Source organism: Barbus barbus, assembly GCF_936440315.1.
Source record: "Barbus barbus genome assembly, chromosome: 48".
NCBI lineage: Eukaryota > Metazoa > Chordata > Actinopteri > Cypriniformes > Cyprinidae > Barbus > Barbus barbus.
Window position 1 is genome coordinate 21,163,896 of NC_136726.1, and position 17,680 is coordinate 21,181,575.

At 37.0% G+C, this 17,680-nt stretch overlaps 2 protein-coding genes and 1 long non-coding RNA gene across 3 annotated transcripts; 2 read left to right on the forward strand and 1 right to left on the reverse strand.

Annotated features, from left to right (window-relative positions):
* Nucleotides 1-2,970: 2,970 nt before the first annotated feature.
* pthlhb (parathyroid hormone-like hormone b) lies at nucleotides 2,971-3,725 on the forward strand (the record flags this gene model as incomplete). The annotated part of the gene is given in 3 exon segments (XM_079412505.1): nucleotides 2,971-3,059; nucleotides 3,313-3,685; nucleotides 3,687-3,725. Coding segments are annotated over 3 exon segments (501 nt in total).
* A 999-nt stretch (nucleotides 3,726-4,724) lies between these two features.
* On the forward strand, nucleotides 4,725-6,743 carry LOC306867042 (galanin receptor 2a; the record flags this gene model as incomplete). Its single annotated transcript, XM_079412506.1, is given in 3 exon segments — nucleotides 4,725-4,739; nucleotides 5,837-6,438; nucleotides 6,440-6,743. Coding segments are annotated over 3 exon segments (921 nt in total).
* A 778-nt stretch (nucleotides 6,744-7,521) lies between these two features.
* Nucleotides 7,522-11,081, reverse strand: LOC306866974. Its single transcript, XR_013783983.1, has 4 exons — nucleotides 11,029-11,081; nucleotides 9,979-10,065; nucleotides 8,899-9,424; nucleotides 7,522-8,815 (listed from the first exon to the last, which is right to left on the reverse strand). It is a non-coding gene; the product is annotated as an uncharacterized lncRNA (long non-coding RNA).
* Between the last annotated feature and the right edge of the window lie 6,599 nt (nucleotides 11,082-17,680).

The window sequence follows — 17,680 nt, forward strand, 5'->3', positions numbered from 1 at the left end:
GGGTAATATGCCTGTCAAGCTCTAAAAAGGACAAAAACAAATAGTTCATATACTACATTTGCACAAGTCTTTTAAAGCCGTAAATAATTTCCATGTGTTGAATAGACTCAAATTTGCACTACTGTTCAAAAGTTTATGGTTGGTAAGATTTTTTAATCTCTTATGATCACCAAGGCTGCATTTATTTGATTAAAAAAATCCTTAAAAACTGTCAAATATTATTGCAATTTAAAATAAATGTTTTCTATGTGAATATATTTTAAAATGTGATTTATTCCTTTGAGAAAATCTAATATATGCTGATTTGCTGCTCAAAAAAACATTTCTGATTATTATCAATGTTGAAAACAGTTGTGCTGCTTCATATTTTTGTGGAAACAATACTTTTTTCAGGATTCTTTGATGAATAGAAATTTCAAAAGAACAGCATTTATTTGAAGTATAAATCTTTTGTAATGTCCTTATTGTTACTTTTGAACCATTTAATGAATCCTTGAAGACTAAAAGTCAAAACAAAGTTACTGACCCCAAACGTTTAAACTCTAGTGTTAGTAAATTTATTTTCCAATGTATGCACTGCCCCATAAAGATGGAAATATATGGAATATTTTAGTGGCGCACAGAACTAATTTGTAGTTGATGAGCATTAGTTATGTTGTGAACCTCTTGCTCCGTAGCCTATAAATGAAGCGGTACTATTTTGTGGGCTCCCCAAAAACCACCTTGACCATTACGTTTGCTTAGGAGGCGAGCAAACCCACCCACAGGCTTGATTTCACTGAGGTTATGGTCATAATCTCTTGGGACAGTGGTCAGCCAAAGCTGTTTACTTTCTTCACCCAGCTTCACCCATGTTTTGGGAGGGAAGGGTCTCATGGTCTCCGCTATGGGCTATAATGTTCCTCCGAACTCTTGCATAGAATTTCCATGCAAAGTAAAAGGCCAATTCAACATAAGTGCAGCATATAATAGTAAGTAAGTAAATGTTATTTATAGAGCACATTTAAATGCAGCTTACACTGACCAAAGTGCTGTACAAAACAATCATAAAATACAGTAAAGTATAAAATAAAATACAATAATGCAGCATATTTTTGCTAGAAGATCATTTGAATGAGGAATCGTTTGGAAGAAGAAGAATTCCTTTACTTCATACATTAAAAGCCATTTTTTTCTAAACACACATAAAGAATAATTTGAATAAAGAATTGGTCGGTAGAAGACTCATTTGTCCGTTTTAATGACTTTCAGGAAATAATTAAGCCTAAAAGAAGCATTTTCCGGCATTTACTTCATATATTAAAAGGACCCAGTGTGTGGACAAGCTCCTAATAGTTGTAAAGAAACACAGTAAAGACAGCAAAATTCATCAAAAGTTCAAGTCAGAGATCAGTGGGTGATTATCCCTCACACAATCCCCCTCCTGGCCAAACCTGAGCTCCTCAAGAGTGTTTTGAGAGAGAGAGAGAGAGAGCAGCGTGCCACACTCTTTCCAATGAAGGTGTCTGCCTGTGCATTTCTTGGAGTGTGTGTGTGGTTTGTCAGTCTAGTATACACTTTGGCACTCATGGGCAGCAGAAACACACACACACACACAAGCATGCAGTGCACACTAATTTTCTCTGCTGTAACGCCTGCTGTCCATACCAGTTTGCAGTGAACAGCAAAGGAGACTTACACGACCCACTGGTGCAATAAATCTAACGCCCATCGCTCTGGTCCTCTCTCCCTCTCCCTCTCTGTGTTCATTCCTTCAAACCTTCTGGAAGGAGACTTAGGAAGAGTTTGTCTTCTGGACCAGTGGAGTTTGGACATATTAACATGCTTCATTTAGGCAGCAGCTGATGCTCTTGGTTTGATGAACATACAGTCACATGTGGCTCTTCAACAGCTGTTACACGTCCAGCCGGTGGCAGTAACATGCAGCAATAACTGATCGACTCAGCAGTGGCATTACATGTGAGTATATTATCAATGTCAAAGTCTTACAACAGCAGCTTCATGTATTACACCTCATGTTAATTGATGACTAATTAAATCATTCAATTTATGGAAATATATTTTATGAAATGCATTTTATTGAAGGTGAAAAAAAATATTTTTTTAATATATAATATTTATATTTATTAATATATAAAATTATTATTTAAAATATTAACTATTTAAATTCAAATCAGATTTATAAATTATGTAAGATAAATATATGTTTTTCCAAACTTCTTTAAAAAATGTATATAGCAATTATTTATAAAATATCTATTTTATATGTATATTTTTAACCCAATAGACATAGTAAATTATATATATATATATATATATATATATATATAGCTAACGTCTATGCAGAATACAGAATATTGTATTATATTTACATTTTAAAAATCCTTCAGATTTACAAAATATGTAAGACAAATATTTTTTATCATTTGTTTTAAAACTTCTTGTATAGTAATTATTTAATTTATATTTTTTATTTATTCATTTACAAAAAATTATAAATCTGTAGTATATACTATATGTACTATATTATATTTTATTGAAATTAAAGGCAAATATTTTTAAATAAATATATTTAAATAAATATTTTTAAATAACATAAATATATTTTCACATAGGAAAATATATTTATGTATTTTAAATATACATAAAACATTTTTATATGTAGCCTATTATAAATTATGTATTAAAATGTATTATATTTGTTGCCTATTCTTTGATTAATATGTGTACTAAAATATTAACATATATAGTATAGCCTATGTATATTATATTTAAATTAAAGGCAAATATTTTTATATTGTATTTTAAATATTTTTATATGTATTATAAAACTGCATTTGTTGCCTTTTTTGACTAATGTGTAATAAAATATTACAAATAATAAATACAAATAATTTATATACACACACACACACTAGATACTATTTAATAACCCTTGTGAATTTCTCCCATGTTCAGTTGTCCAGCAGTATGTTGAGGCATTGGGGGTTTGCTGTGTTCCTGTTAACCATCCCGATCCCGGTCCAACCCAGACCCACTAATGCTCTCAGCTACAGACAGTAAGTCATGATCTCCTCTTACTGCTTGATTTCTCACAGATCTCAAAAAGTCAGAGTTGTATGGAGACTGCCATCTGCTGGTAGCAGAAGAAACAGGACGCTACATCTTTTAGGAAATGCAGTGCTTTGCGTGCAGTAAAGGGAAAATCATTATATTAAAGCATCCTGCTTTATCATGTAGTCAAATGCCAGCATCTTTGCATCTGAGTCCAGGTTAAAGTCAATATCTATATTCTCTCTCTTTTGGCCCCAGGCGGCGCTCAGTGGGTCACGCACAGATGATGCACGACAGGGGTCGATCCCTGCATGACCGGAAGAGGCGTACGTTTATCCAGGATCTGTTTGAGCAGGTGCACACGGCTCAGGTGTGGGACTCCCCCGGTCAGAGCGAGGGAAGCGTCCAGCCCCCGCTGTGGTCCACCGCCCACAGGCCCAAACCCATGGGCGGCACCAAAAACTTCCCCTTGAGCTTTCAAATGGACACTATAGGGACGAGAGATGACCTGCCGCAGGAGACCAGCAAGACCCTGAGATACCAGAAGCAGCCACTGAAAGCTGTGACCAAGAGGAAGAGGAAGATGAGTTTGGGAAGATGGAGAGACCCAGACAGGAGGAGAGACAGGGGTGTGTGGCTTCCGTATGCAAATACAGATTAGAGACCAATAAAAGAGCCTGGATCAGAATGAATGGACGGTCACACTGACAGCGATTCGAAGCATAGCGACTGAATCTGGACGAATGGAGCAGGCTTTATGCAAATGAACAGTGATAGGATGATTTGCTGCCTGATACAGCTGAAGTTGCGTTGCAATGCTTAATAGAAGAGACTTCACTGCTGTTGTTGGTGGATGCACCTTTAAAATGTAAAGTTCAAAAAAGACTATTTCACCGTGTGGCATGGGAAATAAGGCAAAAAAGTGAATAAATCATGGTTTGTTTTTCATTCAAAATAAACTCTCTAATCAGTTCTCTATTCTACAGCTTCATTTGATAAGTAGAAAGCGCTTCATATACAAACTAATTTGCATTTGTTATAATCAGAGTTTCCTGTTTTAAATGTATTCATTCAGTCAGACATTTCATGTAATATTTAATTTATTTGATTGGAATATTTATTCCCTGAATGTATCTCAATGCTGCTGAATTTGATTAGATTTTCAAATGCACTTTAGATAGTTATGCTGGTCTACATTCAGATTTTTGGTATTTTTAAATTTTTTGTTATTTTATTTATTATCCTGCTTTTCTTTTCATTTAGTTAATGTTCTGCTATTTAAAAAAAAAAAATTGATGAGCAATACATAATAAAGCTACTAGAAATATATTTTACAGGAACTCCAAATTGATTCTCATGAACAGTTTTGACTATTTTTCTATGCATGCAAAGTGTGACTTTATATGAATACAGTTTAAGTAGCCGTTACTAGTGACTAGATGGTAGAATAATCAATCAATGTGTGGACGTGTGTCTGAGCTCAGAGGGCAAATAAAAACACAAAAATGGCTCCAACAACAATTATACACCTTTCACCACATGCTAATAGATGGAGAGGTAAATGCAACCTTCTGTCAACTTCCTGTGAGTGCTTGTAGACTGATAAACCACAGCACAGAAGAGCTAGAGATCAATCACAAATCAATGAGCCTCCGATCAGAGAGTGAGAGATGGAAAAGCAGCAGGTAATAGCTGACATACATTCATGTATCATCTGATATACAAGCATGTCATTTGCTGTATTTTCTCTACATAAAATCTTTCTCAAGAAGTAGTTTTTTGACATCAATCCAATCTGAGAATCATCGATACATGGGACATTTTTCTTTTTGGCTCTGTAAATGGCACTTATTCTAACTGAAGCATTAGGGAAAGTTTGCCTGTTTTATTTGTATTCTAACAGTGAGATTATGGCTCTACATATTTAGACATCTCTCTGAATTAAAAATGATTTGTTGAATCTTATCTGAAAGCACAGATAAATGACGGATGCATTTGCGAATGCATGGATATCTAATTAAACGTCTGAGATGGTGAGTAGCTCATTTTCTCTGACAATTAATTAGTAAAATAATTATTATTAATGAATTACTATCTAATTTATTATTTAACCTTTTCGGTATAGCCAAATGACACAAGATGGCAATGAACCTAACTTTGAATTTTGTTTTACTGAGGAATAATAATAAAAAAAAAAAATTATATATATATATATATATATATATATATATGAATCAGTAATATCATTCTAATATTTATCAATGTTGAAGGTTATGCTGCTTAATATTTTTTGGAACCTGTTGTACTTTTTTCTTTGATAAATAAAGTTAAAAAGACCACCATTTGTTATTTCAAATTGCAATAATATTTCACAAAATTAAAGTTTTCTGTATTTTTTATCAAATTGATACAGCCTTGATGAGCATAAAAAACTTCTTAAAAAAAAAAAAGTCTGATCCTAAACTTTTGAACAGCAGTATATATATATATATATATATATATATATATAAAAATGTATTAAATATTTATGCAATAAAATATTCATATATTAAATTCATTTTAAAATATTTAATTTCAGATCATTTATATTTTTATAGTATGCATAATTTATAATTATAATTTTGAATTGAATTCATTTTATATAAAATTATATTGTATTTTCTATTTTAAATGTTAAATTCGATTTAGTATAATAATATGTTTTATTTATTTTATTGGATTCACACATCTAAGAATTGAAGTGTAGCTCAAAGCATACCTTTCTTTTGCCATTGTCTCACAGGGAGCCGCTAACAGATATGGAGTGATCTTTGCTTGCACTTGTGGCATCATAGTGGGCATCGGTTTCTGCGCCAACCTGCTGGCCTTTTCTCTCTTCGCCAAACACAAGAGCTTTCGTAAAAACCGCCTGGACATTCTTCTCCTCAGCATGTCTCTGGCCGACTTCCTCATGCTTCTCCTCATCCCCTTCACCATCCACTCGGCGGTCAGTTTCTCCTGGCCTCTGGGCATCACGTCCTGCAAGATCTATCAGTTTCTGCTGGCTTTCTCCCTGGCCGCCAGCACGTACTCGATGTGCACCGTATCTATGGTTCACGCCATGATCATCACCAACTCCTACCGCCCTCCAACCATGGATCTGGTGGTGCTCATGTTTATTCTGGTTTGGGCCTTGAGTATCTTTATAAGTCTGCCGTTGCGTATTTTCGCCACTAAGGAAAGCTTAGGCCCTGGTGTGAGTAACTGCACTGTTTGTTTGCCCACTACCCAAGAACATCATTACCAGGTCGTTCTCAGCCAGTTTGTGCTTTACTATCTCATCCCAATGCTGGTTATCGTTGTCAACTCGGCATGTATCACTCTTTTCCTGCACAAGAGACCGGTTCGCCGGCACCAGAAACACACGACGGGCGTCTATCATGGTGTTTTTGTCCGCCGGGACGTTCTCCTTGTGCTGGCTGCCAGGGTACGTCCTAGAGCTGTGCGTGTATTTGGGACTCTACCGGCACGGGCGCTCGTGGGAGAGGTTTCATTTCACCTGCACGGTTCTCCAGTATCTGCATCCCTGCGTGAACCCCGTCCTCTACGTTCTGCTGTCCAAACGCTACAGGCGCAAGAAAGACTGGCTGTTCAAATGCAATATAAAACGAGTCCACCCGCAGGTTGTTAGCGTGATGGAGAGTTTCTGAGCATGCAGAATATTTCGAATCATTCAGAACATGTTCAATGTAAAACTGCATGAGAGTATAGATCCGAATAAAGATCCAGCAGTAACTGAAGTGATCATGTCTGTTAGTTCAGTTCAAACATAATAAACATACAGTATAAACCAAACATCATCATCATCACATCATATTTGAGCTTCACATCACAGAAATGACGAATGAACTTCCACTGCTTCATGAGTCCATCATCTATTTTCATGTTATTTCAATCTCAAGGTGTCAGAAGAAACATTTAAAAAAGGAAAGAGAAGTGGTGTGTGGCCAAGTATGGTGACCCATACTCTGAATTTGTGCTCTGCATTTAACCCATCCAAGTGTACACATAATAGTGAACATACACCCAGAGCAGTGGGCAGCCATTTATGCTGCGGCGCCCGGGGAGCAGTTGGGGGTTTGGTGCCTTGCTCAAGGGTCTCACCTCAGTCGTGGTATTGAGGGTGGAGAGTGTTGTTTATTAACTCCACCACCTACAATCCCTGTCGGGCCCAAGACCTTCGGGTTACAAGTTAGGCCACGATTTACCGTCCGAATAAGGCTTTTGAGTTAATCTGAGGGCGAATTCCAAACGGAAGTGAGCATCCCTATGCCCTACTCCCTTTGAAGGGAAGAACCCTTGAAGTGTGTTCTTTTAAGGGCATTGCTGTCTCATATAAGTGTTTGGAACTCCCTTGGTGAAGGGAATGATGGACAAAATGTTACCTTGACAACGCTGCGTGCAGCATTCAGCGCTCCAACAGTTGTTGCAAATAAATATTTTTGTTATTTTATTCAAAGACTGTCTAACTGTGTCTTATTTACTATTAAACTTTTCCAAACTAAACTTGCTTAAATTTGCTAACAATACAGTCTTAAATCATATTTCTATCACTGATGAAAATATTTTGTATTACATAAAAATAAAGACAAATTTAATTCGCTTATTCTACTTACGTTTGTATGTAAAGTCAAAATAAACCCTAACTTTGCTTTAAAATGCATTGCAAGATCTCTTAAGTGCATATCTCTTCCGTGAAGTGACCATCGCTTGTTCCCTTCGCTGAATCAGTGGTTCACTTTCATCTGGAACATCCCTACAAATGGTGTCCCCTTCCCGAAGTGCCCTTCAAGGGTGCAAAAACGCAGTTTGAAATTCGTCCTGAATCTCACTGTACAAGTGATACATGCATTAGAAGACAATTGAACATAATATGAAACTCACAAGAACACACAATGATATTTATATCATAAAACAAAATGATACAAGAATAAAACTTTCTGACATCGGTTTTTGGGGAGGAACTCCATCTTTGAGTTGATCTGAATCTCACAGTTGAATCTGCTGGTTTTGAAGATGAACTTTATTCACTGTGAAAACTTTAGATAATGTTTCTTTGTCATGTCGCTTGTAATGACAGGTGGTTAGAACAGATTTATCCAGATTATATTTTATAGCTTGATGCATTATTGTGTCTCATGTGGTGAGGACGCGGCATCAGACCTGAAAGTGCTGGATCTGAAGATGATCTACTTACTGTGCTTGTTCTTTGTATGACTGTGTAGAGCAGATGAACGTTTGAAACGCTTCCCACATGCAGTGCAGTGATACGGTTTCTCTCCAGTGTGGATCCTCTCGTGTGTTTTCAGGTCTCCTGAAGCACTGAATCTCTTGTCACAGTGTGAACACTTATAAGGTTTTTCTCCAGTGTGAATTTTCCAGTGCTGTTTTAAACGTTCAGCTAAAGTAAAAGTCCTCCCACACTCAAAGCACACATGATCTCTCACACCAGTATGCATTTTATGATGTTTTTTTGCATTTTCTAAACATGAAAAACTCTTTCCACACAAATGACATGAATGTGGCTTCTCCTTTGTATGAACTCTCAGGTGTTTCCTCAGGTCTGAAGCTCTCAAAAATATTTTGACGCATTGATCACATGCGTGTAGTTTCTCTCTAGTGTGGATGTTCATATGTTCCTTAAGGTGTGCCGATTGTGTGAAACTCTTCCCGCATTGATCACAAATGAACGGTTTCTCTCTAGTATGAACTCTCATATGCCCTGTAAGGTGTCCTTTTCGTGTGAAACTCTTCCCGCATTGATCACAAGTGAATGGTTTCTCTCCAGCGTGGATCCTCATATGCTCTGTAAGATGTCCTTTTAGTGTGAAACTCTTCCCGCATTGATCACAAGTGAATGGTTTCTCTCTAGTATGAACTCTCATATGCCCTGTAAGGTGTCCTTTTATTGTGAAACTCTTCCCGCACTGATCACACGTGTATGGTTTCTCTCCAGTGTGAATCCTCTCGTGTGTTTTTAGGTCTCCTGACCGACTGAATCTCTTGTCACAGTGTGAACACTTGTTTGGTTTCTCTCCAGTGTGGATGTTCATGTGCATCTTAAGGCTTGATGACTGCGTGAAGCTCTTCCCACACTGATCACATGTGAACGGTTTCTCTCCAGTATGAACTCTCATGTGAACATCCAATTTAGATTTGCTTGAGAAACCCTTTCCACACCGAGTGCAGGTGAAAGATTTCTTGGCTCTTCTTTTCTTTAAATCTTTCTGGTCGGTTTGAGAACAACTCAAAGTTTTTTCTCCAGTTTTAGCATGATTTTTCTCCTCAACTTCACTCAGTTCTTCATTCTCCTTGTTTTCTTCAATCAGCTCTGAAATAAAAGTAAAAATGGTTGTTTTACAGTAACTCTGGTGAACCCTGATGTAACAGCATGTAACAAATTTTGGTCATTTTGATGAAATTATATGTCCCTGAAACTCCATGAATGAGGTACATTGGATCTTCCAGTTATTATTATTTTTAAAACACTATAGGCACAAATCTATGGAAGCCCGTTTCCACCACGGAATAAAAAAAAAAAAAGTTAGTGACTTTTTCACAGAATTGTGAGATATAAACTTGCGAGTTAAGGTCACAATTACTTTTTTTCCCCTCGCAATTCTTTTTTCAGAATCGAGTTAAAGTCCAATTTTAAGGGGGGGGGGGGCGGATATGTTCTCACAATTGTGAGATAAAAAGTCACAATTCCCCTTTTCAGTGGCGGAAACAGGCCTCCATACAAATCCCATGTTTCTACAGAGAGATCTATTAAATATGTGATCAACTACACAATTATCTAACAATGTTATTGAAAAAATTACCCTATTATAACAAATCTAAATCTTCTTGAACTTTCAGCCTCATTAATGAAGAATACACACCAACCTGTTTGCTCTTCAGTATCTTCAGCGCGTTTCATTCTGCAGGGTTTGTGGGAAGAGCCTCACTGAACATGAATTTCTGTGTGGAAGACTCAGATTTGCCAAAATTACCAAATCAGTTTTCGTTTTTACTCATTTTCACATTTAAGCATTTATGTATTAGAAGCGGAAGAGACCAGATCCTTAAAAATACAAAGTGTTGTCTCTTTGTAAATCATTATATTACTTTATTAAATGTAACAGTGTAGACACAAAGAGCAGATCAATTTAAAAAAGCTCATTCAGGAACACTGCAATCTCATATGTGGTAATTCACACATTTCTATTTGTCTGTTTTTCTATTTTTAACATTGCTATTCATATATTTTTTGCATTCTACCCCCAGTATTAACGTTAATGTTTGCAGTGTGTATATTATAAATCTTTTCATAATTATGTATAGACTTAAAATGTCCCATGTGACTCAATATTAAGTATTATTAAGCAGTATCGGCCCTTAATTTTTAGCATGTCGGCCTAAAGCGCAGTAAGTTTTAGGTTCAATATTCTTCGCCTATTCTTTCCCCTACCCAGTCTAACAAAGATATCAATACCACAATTAGTTTTAACAATATGCAGCTATTTTATAACAACATGAAACATTCAATAAAAACCGCCAAGGCGCATTGTAGCTGAATACACCTAAGAATGCTTTGATTAGACGTAGTTTACTTTTTTAAGCACTGGCTGGAATTTTTAGACGGTCCCTTAAACGACAAACGATTATCAAACCTAAAAAAAAAAAACCAGCAGCAATATTGATATCGGTTCGTATTTCCCTTATGAGACATACAGTAACAGCAACATTATCCCTCCAAACAATCATTCAGACGAACATACAAAAACACTAAATCTCCCAGGTCTTTCCTCACATGCCTGTTGTCTACTGTTATATCAAACAAACTGTACTCGATGGAAGCAAGGCAGACACGACCTCATATATTGTTGCATTAATAAACTGTGTAAAATGTGTTTCGTGTTTATGTAAATATACGAAATACCGTGAACTGCTCACCTCTACTCATTAGACTCAACGCTGCTGCTGCGTCCGAGAGCTTTGATGACTCGCTGCATCCTGCGGTGGACATCCAACCCCGCCCACATCCAAGTGTGACGTCACAAGCCACGCCCATACCAATACAGACACGCCCACGTCAAAACGTTACGTCAGAAACCACGCCCTATAGTATACGTCACCTCTTGTTATTCCCCGGGAAACCCGGAAGTAACGTTTTGTCCAAGCAATTTACAGCAGTTTCTGGGATCTAAATAAAATAATGTTGCCTTTCGTTTTACTAATACACGTTTTCTTATTTATTTAAAGGATGTCTAGGCTAAAATGGCACAACTTAAATGTAATATATTTAATATGTCTAACGTACAGAGCTGATTTCTCATCACAAGAGCCTGTAAAACACTTAAATTTGATTAAATGATTAAGGTTGATTAATTGTAATAAAAAACCTCTACACCTAACCTTATTGTAATGAGATAAATTCTAATTTATTACTATCGATTTTAAACTACCTAAGACACCTTTTAGATTTATAAAATTTAAAAGGGATAATTAGATTTTGTTATTGTAAAAGTCACAACACATTGTTATAATTTATAATCGTCATTTAATTTTATAAAGTTGTGTTGTTCCACTTATCAAGTGTTAACATTTGAATGAAAGGATTGACAGTTCTCCATACAGTATGCAGTAGAGACACATACATTTGCTGAACAGAGATTGCTTGCTTTGATAGATTATAACAAGTAACATGACATTGACATTCAGGCCTTGTTCATCAACAAAACTGCATATGAAGTGTGTCCAGGTCCTCCACATATTTAAAGATGAATAAACAGACATCCCTTGATTCATTAGGTATTTTTATATTTATTATTTTACAAAAATAACTAAATACATTTTTTTACAAAATATGTTCTATAAGAGATATGTTTCAACTATCATAAATGAGCAGCTGAATGATCAGATAAACAGTTCTTGAAATGCAGTACACATACATACATAAACTACACAGAGAGATTCCTTGCCTTGTTAGATTATTCACAGAAACATGGCATGGACTTTCAAGCCTTGTTCAGCAACACAATTTGATATGAATGTGTCCAGCTCCTGCAGATACTCAAACAATCAGAATATTGTATCGTACAGATGTGCTATATACTAATTATGCAAGGGAATGTGGATAGATGTATGATATATTAAATCAAAAACATATGTATAATAAATACAAGTATGGATAATTTGGTATTGCACATGTTTTATTGCACAGTGGGGAGAACATTTAACTGTTTGTGAGGTAGATATGGCCTGAGGGAAGAAACTGTTCCTGTGTCTGGTCGTTCTGGTGCTCAGAGCTCTGTAGCGTCGACCAGACGGTAACAGTTCAAAGAGGGAGTGTGCTGGATGTGAGGGGTCCAGAGTGATTTTACCAGCCCTTTTGCTCACTCTGGATAAGTACAGTTCTTGGAGAGTGTGAATGTGAATGTCCCACTGCAGGTCCTGAGAGATGAATAAAAAGACATCTCTTGCTTCATCTGATTCGACCCCAGGTTGTCTTTGATGGCATTTTGCTGATTTTTACCATCCATCTGGAGTAAAGCAGGCCCTTTCACCTCCCCACAGAATAACTCACGGTGACTCTGTCTCCAGCACAACACTGGGCCAATGTCTCTTAAAAACTTCCACTTTATGTCCTCTTGGCACTCCTGTTAAAAATACAGAATACGTGTGTGTTGGTCCACTAAATATTTGTCATAAATAGTATTTACCTCATCATTTTGCATACAAGAATATTTATGATTTTAAACCACAAAAATCAATCACTACAGTATCTAGAGAAATGCTCCCACCATTCCTCCAGACCTTTCTTTACTGGTGAAACTGCAGCAAGAACACCTCATCCCGGCAGAACTGCTCTGCATCAGGCTAGGAACAAAAATGTGTAGAATGCTGTAAAACATGACAAAGATTGACAATCATTATGTGATCTTTCCATTCATATAGAATAATACAAAGATAATATGTCACAAACACAGAGTTATCCTGCAATTCATAGTGAAATGATGTGGTTGCTCAACCAAGTTACTGTGATCAGTGTATATCATTAAAAATATAATCTGTATGTGAGTGAGTGTTTTTGTGTGTGTGGGGGGGGGGGGTGGTAAGTACATATCTGTGAGTGGGTGAGATGAGTGTTATAAAAAAATTGCACATTAACTCAACATTCATTATATGTTGTAAGAATCAGTGCACTAATAAATATATAGTGCACTGTTTTTTTGTGACATAAAATGAACTAACTGAATGTGCAATTTTTTTAATAACCCTTTTTTTATAATAGCTAAATAACACTCTTACCTACTCATATACACACTCTATCCCTCTCATATATGTATTCATCTCTCCCCACACACATGATATTTTAATGACACTGATCACAGTACCCTTCCACAGTATCTTGGTTGAGGAACCACATAATTTCACTTCTTGCTGGATAACACACACACACACACACACACACACACACGCACGCACGCACGCACACGCACACGCACACGCACACACACACACAAACATATATATATATATATATATTAGTGATATCTAAGTAATAACGTGCCTGTGTACAGTTCAAAACACATAAGCATGCTGAACTGTTGTTTACATATGCACTCAAACATTCAAGTTGTCAACGTTTTAAGTCTTCCTAAAGACAAAAGATGTTTTTTTTTTACTTACCAACACAGCAAACTTCTTTTGCTTCGGTTTGCAAACAATTAGGCTTATCTTCTTGTCGATGCTTTTTCCTGGTGCAAAATAATAGGTATGTGACGTATTTGGACACAGGCGTGGCTTGTGACGTCATGCTTGGATGTGGGCGGGGTTGGATGTCCACCGCAGGCTGCAGCGAGACGCTCTTCGGGACGGAGGGAAAAGAGTGGCTCCACTTCCAGCTTGTTTGATTTTTTATTTTTTTTTGGAAATTAAAGGGATTTCCTACGGTGGCCGAGAGAGATCAACGTGCAAGAAAACACATGCAAATCGAAACAGCACCAGGGGGCAGGTTCATAAAACAAGTTTACCAAATAAGCCAGGTTTATTTAATTTAGTCTGACTTATTGTCCTTTGATTTGGTTCAAAATACAGTGGGGCAAATAAGTATTTGATACACTGCCGGTTTTTCAAGTTTTCCCACTTACAAAGAATGGAGAGATCTGTAATTTTCATCGTAGGTACACCTCAACTGTGAGAGACAGAATATTTTTTTTTAAAATCCAGAAAATCACATTGTATGAATTTTGAATAATTAATTTCCATTTTATTGCATGAAATAAGTATTTGATACAATAGAAAAATAGAACTTAGTATTTGGTACAGAAACCTTTGTTTACAATTACAGAGGTCAGACATTTCCTGTAGTTTTTGAACAGGTTTGCACACACTGCAGCAGGGATTTTGGCCCACTCCTCCATACAGGTCTTCTCCAGATCTTTCAGGTTTTGGGGCTATCGCTGGACAACACAGAGTTTCAGCTCCCTCCATAGATTTTCTGTTGGGTTCAGGCTGGACACTGGCTAGGCCACTCCAGGACCTTGAAATGCTTCTTACGGAGCCTCTCCTTAGTTGCCCTTGCTGTGTGTTTGGGGTCATTGTCATGCTGGAATACCCAGCCACGACCCATCTTCAATGCTCTTACTGAGGGAAGGGGGTTGTTGCCCAAAATCGCACGATACATGGCCCCATCCATCCTCCCCTCAATACGGTGCAGTCATCCTGTCCCCTTTGTAGAAAAGCACCCCCAAAGCATGATGTTTCCACCCCCATGCTTCACGGTTGGAACGGTGTTCTTGGGATTGTACTCATCCTTCTTCTTCCTCCAAATACGGCGAGTGGAGTTTATACCAAAAAGTTCTATTTTGGTCTCATCTGACCACATGACCTTCTCCCATGCCTCCTCTGGATCATCCAGATGGTCTTTGGCAAACTTCAGACGGGCCTGGACATGTGCTGGCTTGAGCAAGGGGACCTTGCGCGCGCTGCAGGATTTTAATCCATGACGGTGTAGTGTGTTACTAATAGTAACCGTTGAGACTGTGGTCCAAGCTCTCTTCAGGTCATTGACCAGGTCCTCCTGTGTAGTTCTAGGCTGATCTCTCACCTTTCTCAGGATCATTGATACTCCACGAGGCGAGATCTTGCATGGAGCAAAGGTCCGAGGGAGATTGACAGTCATCTTGAATTTCTTCCATTTTCTAATAATTGCGCCAACAGTTGTTGCCTTCTCACCAAGCTGTTCGCCTGTTGTCCTGTAGCCCATCCCAGCCTAGTGCAGGTCTACAATTTTGTCCCTAGTGTCCTTAGACAGCTCTTTGGTCTTGCCCATAGTGGAGAGGTTGGAGTCTGATTGACTGAGTGTGTGAACAGGTGTCTTTTATACAGGTAACAAATTCAAACAGGTGCAATTAATACAGGTAATGAGTGGAGGATAGTGGAGGGCTTAATGAAGTCATTTTTGTGAAAACCTCATTTAGTGTGGCCGAGAGAGCTTAACGTGCTGCAAATGAAAATTGGTTGTGTTTTGAAACGCGCTGCAAATACTCAAAACAACCAAATATAGAAATGCACTGCAAATACCCAAAACACAACCAAATACAGAAACACGCTACAAATACTCAAAACACAACCAAATACAGAAAAGCGCTGCAAATACTCAAAACACAACCAAATACAGAAAAGCGCTGCAAATACTGAAAACAGCCAAATACAGAAACTCGCTACAAATACTCAAAATAACCAAATACAGAAACGCACTGCAAATACCCAAAACACAACCAAATACAGAAACGTGCTGCAAATACTCAAAACACAACCAAAATACAGAAATGCGCTACAAATATTCAAAACAACCAAATACAGAAAAGCGCTGCAAATACTCAAAACACAACCAAATACAGAAAAGTGGTGCAAATACTCAAAACACAACCAAATACAGAAACGTACTGCAAATACTCAAAACACAACCAAATACAGAAACGTGCTGCAAATACTCAAAACACGACCAAAATACAGAAATGCGCTACAAATATTCAAAACAACCAAATACAGAAAAGCGCTGCAAATACTCAAAACACAACCAAATACAGAAACGCGCTGCAAATACTCAAAACAACCGAATACAGAAACACGCTGTAAAAAGCACAGACCACAACGGAAATGTTTAAGGGAACAGCAAAGCGGAAATGGCTGGGACATGCGTATCAATGTCTACTCTGAAAGGTGAGATTTTTTGTTTATTTTTACATCCTGATCATAAGATTCCTTAGTATTTTTTTTGTTTGTTTGTTTGTTTGTTTTTTTGGGGGGGATATTATTAGCCTAAATAAGCTGATGAAGTACACAATTACTGTAAGCTGGCTAACTTACGTTTACAACTTCCCGTACAAAAAGTATCCATGGTACTATTAAAATAAATAATTAGTTAAAAATGCATTTATTATATAAAAAATAAATATAAATAAAAAATGGCTACTATAAACCATGGTAACCACAAATTAACCATGGTTTTGCTACACTAACCATAGTTTAACCATGGTATTTGTACAACTGTGGTTACAGTAATCAATAAGCAAAAAAAAAATAAAAAAAATAAAATTAAACATGATTACTACACTTTACTATAGTAAAACCATGGTTAATTTTAGTTTGGGTAATTTTGGCATTGTTGGGGTCCTCCAGAGTCCCATTGTGTTTCTGGTTGTGTTGTAAGTAAATTTGGCATTTCTGTTTTTGCAGCGCGTCGTGAGTATTTGAAAGAAGTTTCTGTATTTGTTTGTGTTGTATTTTTGCAGCACATGTGCTGTCAAACTGATGATGTTTTCTTAATGTGCTGGTGCTTTATCTATTTTCATGTTTTCTTAAGTTGCAGCACGTTGAGCTCTCTCGGCCACCATACAAATTCGATTAAACTCAACATTTTACACTTTTTTTGCGTGTAGCTCAAAATTAGCCCGTGCGCATTCATACCCATTTTGCCAGATGGTTCTCACTGCAGAACACAAGATCCAGGGGCGTGTTTGGATCTAGATCCAGCTCCTCCCACCTTACATAGGCCTAAACCTACCATCTCCACTCCCTGGATGTGGATCCAACCCCACCCCCCTGGATCTTTGTTCTGCAGTGAGGGGCTACTGCGTTTTGCCAGCACGAGTCACATATACTTGTAATATGTAAATTTAAATCTAAATAACAGTAGCCTACTTATATTTAATCAATGTACCATAAGATAACGAGAAGTTGTTGTGACCATTTTTTTTTTTTTAAACTCGCTCTAAGAAGTACGTGCAACCAAAGACTATAGACATATAGGTGTAACAATCCCAACTTTTGTAGTTTTCACATGTGTATTAATATTTTTAGGAAGTTACTTGTATAGGTACATCACAGTACATTCACATTTTCTTCAATCTTAAATATAATTTTGGCTAAGCGGAGACACCTTTCCGAAATCGCCTACCCTACCTGTAAATAAATTATTTTCTAAAGCTTTAATTTGATAAAGGAAAAATACAGGACTTTTACACAATTTAAAGCATTTAGTTACATATGATGAAGCCTTGAGACAAAGCACATGAAACAACTAGCAGACCACATA